The sequence below is a fragment of the Pteropus alecto genome, unplaced genomic scaffold, assembly GCF_000325575.1.
Source record: "Pteropus alecto unplaced genomic scaffold, ASM32557v1 scaffold20, whole genome shotgun sequence".
Classification (NCBI taxonomy): Eukaryota; Metazoa; Chordata; class Mammalia; order Chiroptera; family Pteropodidae; genus Pteropus; species Pteropus alecto.
The window spans coordinates 39,726,042-39,736,632 of record NW_006436298.1 but is presented as its reverse complement, the minus strand read 5'-3'; the positions used below and the strand labels follow the sequence as shown (position 1 = coordinate 39,736,632).

Sequence of the window (10,591 nt, the reverse complement as noted above, 5' to 3'; positions counted from 1 at the left end):
CAAATTCCCCACAGAAGCACACATATAAATAAGTAAGGGCATAAATTCTATATATTAGATGTTTATTTGGTAGACACAACACCGGGGTACCTCATATAAAGAATGTGATTTAATATCAATGGTTCTGTTTAACTATAGGGCATTTCTAAAATCAAATTCCTTCATATGAAAAAAAGTCATGTTTGAATCAACTCCTCTCTCTCTCTCTCTCTCCCCCTCTCATTTTCTCCTGCCTCCCCATCCCCTTTCCTTCCTCCCTCCTTCCTCCTTCTGTCCCTCTCTATCTCTCTGGAAACAATATAGGACAGATATTTCATTTATAAAAAAATCAACTGATATTATTTTTTATAGGCAACCATACTCATATTTATATACATATTGACAGCATAAAACACTGTGCACTTGAGTTCAACTAGACATAAAAATTTTATTGACTTAAGTGAATTAACATATTTACAGAAAGAGAATGTAAAAGGTATGTGTTTTGAAATTTTAAGGATATCCATTTAGCACACATTACAATTCTTTTTATTCATAATCTAAATCTGTCTCCCACAGTATGAACTGAACCATTATTAATCTGCAGTACAAAGAAAGGCATACAAAAACCAGAATTGTTATTAAAGCATTAAGCAGAGATAAAAATAAAGAGAAGCTCACACTGGAATTACCTGATATACTACTATTAGCTTTATTTTAAATTTCTTTCCTATATTATTTCCAAAGCAAAATATCCTCATTATATTCAAAGAAAAATACTGTAATGTATTTGACTGCATCTGACTGCTTTCTTAATTTTATTAATGTACTTACTAGAGTTCTGTATTCTAAGGTATACATTATACCTTGTATCCATGGACCCTCCTTGATATATACAGAGTCACATGGGTGAAAAATAAACTAGTTAGGCAAGAAAGCAAAAATAGGACAGTAAAAACAATACGGTATTCACTTTTGTTTCCTTTAAAGCAAAAGTGTTCTTAACAATTGCTGGCTGTTGGCTCCCAGAACTAGAGAATGTATATTAGAACCTCAGTTCTCAGAACAATGATTTCCCTTGGCTGTTATTTGTCTAAGAAGTGATAAACCGTATAATTTACAAGAAGAAAACTACTGAATCCTTCAGAAAACACAACCTGGCAGTCTATCTTCAAAGCAAAATAATGAGGTGGCAGGAGTGTGATGGAGAAACCAGTCTTCAGGAACATCATGTAAGGGAATCCAGCTGTGCTTGTATGGTCTCTAGCTATTTACAAAGACAAAAAAACGAGAGAGAGAGAGAAATTCTTATGAAGTGTTGTTTAGAAACATGCAAATAGAAGAGAAAGAATGGCAGCAATTATATAAATTAAATCCAGTCACATAGCAATAAACATACCATAATTTTTTTTCTATTTATGTGAAAATATTAGAATTTATGCTTGCTAAATTTTCAAATTTGTAAACTAGGATTTCTAAATACTACTGTTTTTATTTTAAATAATCACTATATAAGATTTTTAAAGTGTGTGGGGGGGTTGGTTTCCTGACTTACAAAATCAATATTTGGGAAGAATCATGAAATATGCTCATGATAAATCTTTAAAGGACGGGCATCTTCCCTTCCTCGTGTGCCCAGAAATTAAAATATATAGCCTTACTTATATCTAAAATGCCAGTGTGGCTAGGTACCACATAGTTCATTACTTAATGCTTTAAAAGCAACAATCCTACTGCTTTAATTAAAACAATTTCCATTTTCTTCCTGATTTAGTTTGTCAGATTCTTTTCATCTCGGCACTGCTTCCTACTGTGAAACATAAGGTGTTTACAAGTGAAGTTTAAAGAACTTAGCTCTACAATAGGGCATTTAAAAATAAAAATTCATAAAATTAAGGAAAAAACGCACTTATCGAAAATTATTTAAAAAATATAGACCTTGTTATAGAAATCAAACAACTCCTTGTGATTGAATTCCATAAGAACTTTCTCCAGACTCTGTAAGGGGAAAAAAAAAAAAGGAAAGAAAAAAGAATTTATTGGTATACAATTTACATTGCAATTTTTTCTCTCCACTTAGCCTCAAAATATGCCATATTATCCTGAGTGGTTTTTAAAAAAATACTTACCTGCTCCATTGTTCCTAGAACTCACGAATGCACTTAATAACACTCCACTTTAGCCAAAGGTTTCAACTAGTGATATCTGTTCTTTAAGTTGACTCCGCAAAGATTAGTAAAATATATGCTGGCAAGAGAACTATTTCATTATCTATTTTTTCAAGACAGAGATAATACATGAGATTATATTCTGTCTTTCTCAGCAGTCCATTTGAAATCTAGTAAATACCATTACATAAAGACACTGGAGGCGGCATATCTGATTGAATCTATCCAGCCATTAATGCCTCACATCAGCACAGCTGCTGCCTCCAAGCATCTAACAGTTATGATCTTAACATGCTGAGATTGTTACCTTTTTTAATGTACAGACTCAGCAAAAGTTAACAATTAACACAACAGCTTCAAAGCTGGGACTTAAACACACTCTTCTTTCACCTCACATGCGATAGAGAAATCTTTATGGATGCTACAGATGCTAAGTAATACTGTGCATATCTGCATGTTGGTGTAGTAAAGTGCAACATTAACCCAATCCGCTCCAACCTGCTTGGGTGGATTTAGTAAACTAAGAAAACACTTAACTAGTTTCTGAGGTTGTTCAAACACATCTATTTTGTTCAAGGTAACTTTGGGAAATAAAAGTTAATGAGAGATTGCAAAGAATGTGCTGCCTGCTCTGACCACACTATCATGCTCACATGACATAAAATAAGCACCATGAAGTGAATAAGTGGAAAACTGTTGCAAACAAACATTGATTCAGGTACTTAATTGCTTGTGGTCATTTCCAACATGCTATTAACTCTACTTCTCAGTTTCTATATTGAAGTTCTTTCTTTGTTTTATCTGTTTTAATGGTTTCCATTTCTATTTAGAAAGCTGACATTTTCAAAACGAGTTATCTCCAGCTAACTCCAGGAGAGTCAATGGAGCTACGGCACCTCCCTTTTCATGAAGCCTAAACACAGAGGATCAAATTCCACACTTGATTTTCTCTTAAATACCACTTAAGTATTTCAGCTTTAAAATGAATGAAGAAGCCTGTCTTCTTTAAAGTCTCATTCTTTAGGAATAATTTAAAACTGTAAATTGTTCAAATTGTTTTAGAAAAATTAGTTGGCTAATTGGCACATATCATGAAACCTCCAAAGGCTGAATCAGCATTATCTAGCAGTCCTATATTTCCTCCCAGCAGAGGCCTAGGTTTCCCCTAGGGAAAAGCAGGGCAAGTTCATTGCTCTCTTCCCCATGTACCTCACCCTTAGCCAGGCCAAGTTAGGAGAGACTGAAGGAAAAGTTTATGAAAACACTAAATAAGGATGTAAACAAGAACCTAGATGGGTTACAGCAAATCCTTATTTAGTGAAAACAGCAAATCCTTATTTAGTGAATACAGCAAATCCTTATTTAGTGTTTTCACTAAATAAGTGTAACCTAACTAGGTTCTTGTTTCCTGAATTTTACTTAGCTTTGTTTCAAGCTAGTGTTTCCTAAAATGTTACACTGAGGAAAAGGAAGAAAGGTAACTTTGAAAATTTACTTCTTTAAATTCAATAGCTAAAAATATTTGCGTGTGTGTATGAGTGTGTGTGTGTGTGTATAAATTTAGAGTCCTGCTTTACTGAAATACTTGGCTCTAAGAAGAAAAAATGCTGATAACTATACAAAATATTCAGAGAAGCTATACCTATGCCTGGCATAATCACTGGTAGCTAGTTATCATTATCATTTCTCATTCAGCCCACAATGACTTAGAGAAGACCCTGAGAATATGGGAGAATATGGAAGTGATCTTAAGTGTTTTATGTCTAATGTGCAATGAGATTATCTTTAGAATTTGAGAATCTACGTTTATCCATGGGTTGGCCAAGGGTAGCTGTATTTTAGGAAGATAAGAATGGAGCTTAGATGTGTAGAATAAAAAGGGAAGAGGAGCTGGATAGGGGCCATGTTCTGACATGGAACCCCGCAGAGTCCAAGAATTTTAAATTCAAATCTGGCCTTCTAGGACATTATGAAGGTATCTTATTCATAAAGGAGTATAGATCATATTTTATTTAATCATTTGGTAGCTTTATTTATGACTAATTTTAGACATATAGTTCATGGCCTCCACTCTTACTCTTGCTTCAGGCTTGCAAATATTATGAACGAGCCTAATCAAAATCTTTCCTGGGACCATGACATTTTTAGGAGGTAAACACATGCTAAGAGTTCCTTGAGACTATAACTAGAAAGTCATGGATTTGCTTATCAAACCAGAATCAACTCTCTAACTTTATTGTTTACTCCTCTGAAAATGTATGGAAAGTTCTGTCCATTAAGAAAGCATGTTTTCAAACAACTTCTCTTCAGTTTAATGTCTGGAAACAAATCAATGGTAGTCCAGACTCAACAAGGATATAAGAAAAGCATTACGTTTAATGATGGTTCAATTATTACTATTTCAGTGGTGCTTCTCTTTGGATTGTCCGGCTCTACATATAGCTTTCTACACTTTAGATACTCCTGGCCTTTGACACAACTAATGGCTCATTAGTATCTTTGTTAAGAGAAGAAGAGGAGTAAATAAATTGAAACTCAAACCTTCCATATCTCAGCTATCAATAGCAACTCTAACAATAGGCTTTCTGGAAGACGATGTAGAAAATCCTGGCTAAAGCAGTTTTATAGGATGAACTTGACAATAGATTTAATTATCCATGTGCTTCCTGTCTATCACTGTCACTAAATAATGAGACTTGACTATTTGGTCCTATATTTTTTTCCCCAAAGAGTCAGAAAGGCTGAATAATAAAATGTAGCCTATTATGTCATACTAAATAAAAGAAATACGTTAGTGGCATAAAACTACAGTTGTAAATTATCAAATGTATCATCATCTTGTCAATCATATACAAAAACTATTTTAAACTTGAACTATATAATATATCTCTAATCACCTGGCGAACCAAGTAAGTACATATTTCTAAAACATATGTACATACATAGTCACACATCTTTAGATAATGTGGGACTTCATTTTACAAATGTTTAGGAAAAAAGTTTATGAGAACATGACATCCCAATTCTTCCAGTAATCAGATACAAAAAATATTTTCATACAAGGAAAACTATTAAGCTAAAACATTTTAAAGAAATTAAGTATAATAGTTTATATTGTCTTCCAAAGGAATATAATGACTAGATAATTTATACAAATTATTTCTGGGCGGACTTTTTGGTGTTTGTTTAACAGGTAGATATTGCTGTTATCTAGGACAATTCATGGGAAACCTTTACTAGATTTGGTAAAGAAAAAAAATGTAATTTAATGATATCTAAATAGGCCAAAGATATTGCCATACCTACCCCCTTAAATGAAGAATTTTTATAACATAAAAATGAAGTCAGTAAATAAGACAGTTTTTTGTTTTACTTTGCTTTGCTGTTATCGTTTTGCTGGGGATTAAGAGGGTGGTTGACTTGTATTGAATCATCCACACTACTGCATGGTCTCTCTTGAGAGAAAAGTACCTATGTGTAAGATGTTTGGAGGCTACTGCAAATGATACCTGCTCATGTGAGCATAAAGCAGGATAACATTTCTCTTAGTTTTTTCTTCTTGGTTCTACAATCTTCCCTAATTTAATTTTCTAGTTTTATTTCCCACAAGACCCTCCAAAAACCTCTGCTCCAACCAAACTGGTGTACTCACTTTCTCCCACACGTCTCACACTTTGCTGCCTGTTTTTGCTCATGAGGTCTCCTACTTTCAGGTGGATTGTGGTTCTAAATGAGTAAGGTATATAAAAACTCCTTTAAAAACACACTAAAATATATTAACTATATAATATTTAGTTAGCATATAAGCTATCAGTAAACATACTAACTATAAATAAAATGATTGATAAATAATACAATTCAGAACTTCCATTTATCAAAACACATCATCAAAAGAGCACAAAGGTTAGCCACAGAGATTCATATCCAGAATACATAAATATCCCCACAAATCATTAAAAGAGACAAAACTCAGTTTAAAAATGGACAAGAACATATTTCGAATCCTCATACACTAAACTAATACAATATTATGTCAATTATATCTCAACTAAAAAAAAGCAACCTGGATGGTAGTGTTTGGCTGGGGAGAAGAAAGAAACTATCAGAAGATTCTTATGATGCCAGATTAGATTGTTAAAAGGGACATCAGCTAACGTGAATGATCTGGAGGCCTGGCTGGTGGTGGAATGTGAGAGAGAGAGGAATTAATGATGAGAGACAGTCCTTTTCCTGTTGGGTTTCCTGGCAGTTTCTCCAGCTGAGGTACATCCAGGTGCATCTAGATTGCACAAGAGTGCCCTGGATTGACAGACTTGCCCTGATTAAAAAAAGAAAGAAAGAAAGAAAGAAAAAAAAAAAGAAGATAAGAGACTAAGAGACTTGAACAAACACTTCACAGAGAAGTATGTCCAAAGAGCCAAAAACATATGAAAATATATTAGTAACTATACTTCTGGAAGGGATAAAAATTGGTACAGATACTCTGGAAACTGGTTTGGCACTATTCACTAAAGCTGAATATATGCGCACCCTATGCTCAGAAATTCACTCCTAACTATTAACATTGTGCTCAGTAGAAATGTACATATTTTGGACATCATGAGATTAGTGCATATAGTATAGTGATAGTACCATTATACAAAAAAAAAAAAACCCAGAATGGAAGTAACCAAAATTTCTTTCAATAGAACAATGTTGAACATTAGAGACAGGCACCAAAGAATACATACTGATTTCATTTACACGAAATTTGAAAAAAACAATAATAACAAAGGTTTTACAGACAAATACTTATGTGGTAAAATTATAAAGTAAAGCAACAAAGATATTATCATAAGTATCAGAATAGTGATCACCTCTGGGTGACTGGACAGAGGAAGGAGTAATAGGGAAGAGGCATAAAAGAAGCTTCTGAGGTAATGGCAGAAATTTATTTCTTGATTTTGGTGGTGGGTAAAATGTATTCTTTTTATGACACATCACTGTGCTCCTTTTCTGCATGTCTGTTCTATTTCCCCAATAAAAAAAGAAAAAAAAGGATGATATTGTTATATGTTAAATTTATTCATTCATTTTTATTCAATAAATATTTATTAAATGACTACAAGTTCTGTTCTAGGCACTACATACACAGCAATGAGCAACAGAGACAAAAATCTCACACATCCTAGTTGATGAAGACAGACAATAAACAAGATATGTAATACTAACAATAACAACAATAGTAATAATAAATCACATACATCATGTTGAAATGTTAGTGATAAGTGCTAGGAAGAAAAATAAAGAAGGGATGTGTGTTTGTGGGTGGTGGTCAGGAAAGTTCTTACTGAGAAAGTGACATTTGAGTTAAGTAAGATTTAAAAGAAGTGAGAGAGTAAAGGTAACCTACAGAATGGGAGAAAATATTTGCCAACCATTAATAAGAGTATAATACCCAGAATATATAAAGAACTCCTATAATTTAACAACGAAAAGACAAACCAATTAAAAATCCAATTAAAACAATTTAAAAAATAGGCAAAGAGCTGGAACAGACATTTCTCTAAAGAAGATATAAAAATGGCAAGGAAGCATATGAAAAGATATTCAACACCACTTCACACCGAATATGAAGGGTGTAATTTTTTTAAGTGGGAAAAAAATATTGTTAGTGAGGATGAAGAGAAATTAGAATTCTCATATATTGCTAGCGGGAATGTAAAATGCTACAGCAGCTGTGGAAAATACTGGCAGTTTCTGAAAAAGTTAAACATAGAATTACCACATGACCCAGCAATTCCAGCCCTATGTATATAGCCAAAAGAACTGAAAACTTGGACTCAAACAGATATTTGTACACTAATGTTTATAGAACCATTTCAACAGCTATTTAAGGCGATATGTTAAAATTTTGATGAAAAGATAGCAGAGGAAGCAAGACAATAGGAATATAGAGACTGCTCAGAATAGTGTATTTTGTACATGCTTACTCTTCCATCAACAATCAGTTTAAGCCCTGTTATAGAATTATGTCTCCTCAAAATTCATATGTTGAAATCCTAACCCCTAAATCTCAAAATGTAGCTATGTTTGGAGACAGGGTCTCAAAAGAGGTAATTAAGGTAAAATGACGTCATGAGAGTGGGCCCTAATCCAATATGACTGGTATCCTTAAAAGAAGAGGAGATTAAGACAGACCACATGAAGACACTGGAGGAAGATGGCCTTCTACAAGCCAAGAAGATAGGCCTTAGAAGAAATCAATCCCACCAACACCTTGATATCAAACTTCTAGCATCCAGAACTGAGGAAATACATTTCTATTATTTAGATACCTAGTCTGTGCAGCCCTGGAAAACTGATATAGACCCTATCACCTCTTCTAGGAAAGAAGAGGAGAAGATCTTTAAGAGCAGTGGAGGGTGTTAAGCATAAGAATGATATAAATATATTTACATATTAACAACTCACTTCAGCTTTTATTATAAATGGGTTAGAGTTGGCCAAACTGGAGATGGAGAAACCAGTTAGCAGGCTACTGCATTAATCCAAGCGAAAGATCTAATGTGATGGCAACAGTGAGAGAGAAAAGTGAAAAACCTGAGCTATGGTTTAGAGGTAGAAGGAACAGTACTTAGTGACAGATTTGAGCTGAGGCGGAGAAATGAAGAAATAGAAGGAATCAAGAATGAGTCTCACGTTTCTGGCAAGAGAAATTAGATGGATGTAACTGAGATAGGAAAGTCTAGAAGAGAAGATTTGAAGAAGGGGAGAATCAAAAGTGCAATCTCAGACACAATTAGCTTGATATGTCTATGGCATTTCCCTGAAAATATATGAAATAAGTCTGGAAAGCCAGAAAAGAGATTTAAGTAAGAGATACACATTTGGGAATTACTGGTCTATTGATAGTTAAAACTGTAAAAGCGGATGAAATTACCCAGAAAAAGAATGCAGCATGAGAAAAGACGGTAGCCTGGGGCTGAACTCTACAGAATGTCAATATTTAGGGTAGGTAGGTGTTCCATAAATGGTGAGTATCACTAGATTCACATATATGTTCTGCGTATGATGTGGAAATGTATGGTGGGCATTTATTACACGAACCAAAATAATTTACTAAGTTAAGATACAGGCGATAAAACTGGGTGGCTTATTTTTAAATATGCCTTCAATCTTTCATTTTCCAGTAAAACCTATTAAAGTCACTAATATTGTTAACTAAACATACACACACTAGAAGATTTACTCTCTTTCTTCTGCCTTATACATATAAAATTACAACCGAGAACCCATTTAGAAAATTAATTACTTATATTGTCTAAGCTGGTTTCATGCACCCTATCTGGAAACACTGCAACGTGAAAATGGAAGTGCAAAGATTACCATGCTGCCAATTTCTTAAGAGAAGATGTACTTGTTCACCCATTCCTTTTTATTTTTAATTTGTAATTCTGTCTATGAGTACCTGGATAATGTTGCACATACCCATTAGCAAAATTCCCATGGAAACAGAATTTAGTTAGGTCTTCAAGAGAGGTCTAACTTGATGAAAGCTGACAATAAAAATACCCTTTCATTTCCCATTAGTTAAGAATTAGGAACACATATACATTTTCCAAGGGAGAAATGCATTAGCCTCCTCACAAACTATTTAAGCAAAAATAGCCTCTAAATAATATAGATATAAACTAGATAAGAATTAAACCAAATTTACATTGCTTAGCTTTTAAACTTAAGTTGGACATCAGAATAAGAAATGATATAATTATCTTTTCACATAGAAAATCAGGAGTAGAGAATTCTAGTAAAAGAAAAACTACTAATCTCTTATCCTACTTGAATCTAAAAATACTTTCTTTACTAGATACTTAAAGAGGAAATTTTCTCCTTTAAGTTACAGAAATGAAGGGCAGTGATAAAATTTAAATAATATTTCGAGTTCTACTGAATGAATTCATAAATCAAAATACTAGGCACCATTTATGAAATAAATACATGTATAGATTATATTCTCTGTAACTATAACTATATACAGTTACAAGTATTTGTAAATATATTCCAGTATCTCTATTATTATTTGTTGACTATCTTTGTTCAAAAAACTAGGTATTAATTTAAGCTCCCGCATAAACTGAAAAAACCATGAAACTCTATTCATACATACAAACATTAGCCATTTCTATCACTCATAATATTCAGTCATTCAGTAAACATTTAAAGAATACTGATACAAAGATGAATAAACCATGGGAAAGAATATACTCTTGACCAAAGAAAGGTCCTTCTCTATGTAGGCAGATTATCTTTACAGCTAAGTGCCCAACTATAGGAAGAATGTACATGGGAGAGTAGGAAGTAAGGGATCCTCTGCCCATCTGTCAGATAACTGGAATCATTCTTGGCAACCAAAGGGGTAACAGATGTTACAATCAGCTCTGATTCAGAAGGTGTCAGCTTGA

At 33.5% G+C, this 10,591-nt stretch overlaps 1 protein-coding gene across 5 annotated transcripts in view; it reads right to left on the bottom strand.

Annotated features, from left to right (window-relative positions):
• Window positions 1–402: 402 nt before the first annotated feature.
• Window positions 403–10,591, bottom strand: part of COMMD10 (COMM domain containing 10) — a 150,295-nt gene continuing 140,106 nt past the window's right edge. For 2 of the 5 annotated variants that reach the window (XM_025047849.1, XM_025047850.1), the window contains exons 6-8: window positions 5,800–5,873; window positions 1,918–1,977; window positions 403–1,242 (exon numbers count right to left, since the gene is read on the bottom strand). In XM_025047849.1, the coding sequence (XP_024903617.1) occupies window positions 1,065–1,242; window positions 1,918–1,977; window positions 5,800–5,873 (312 nt within the window). In that variant the 3' untranslated portion in view covers window positions 403–1,064. Of the gene's footprint in view, window positions 1,247–1,917; window positions 1,978–5,799; window positions 5,874–10,591 lie in introns of all 5 variants that reach the window. The other 3 variants (XM_025047852.1, XM_025047853.1, XM_025047851.1) reach the window with 3 other exon arrangements.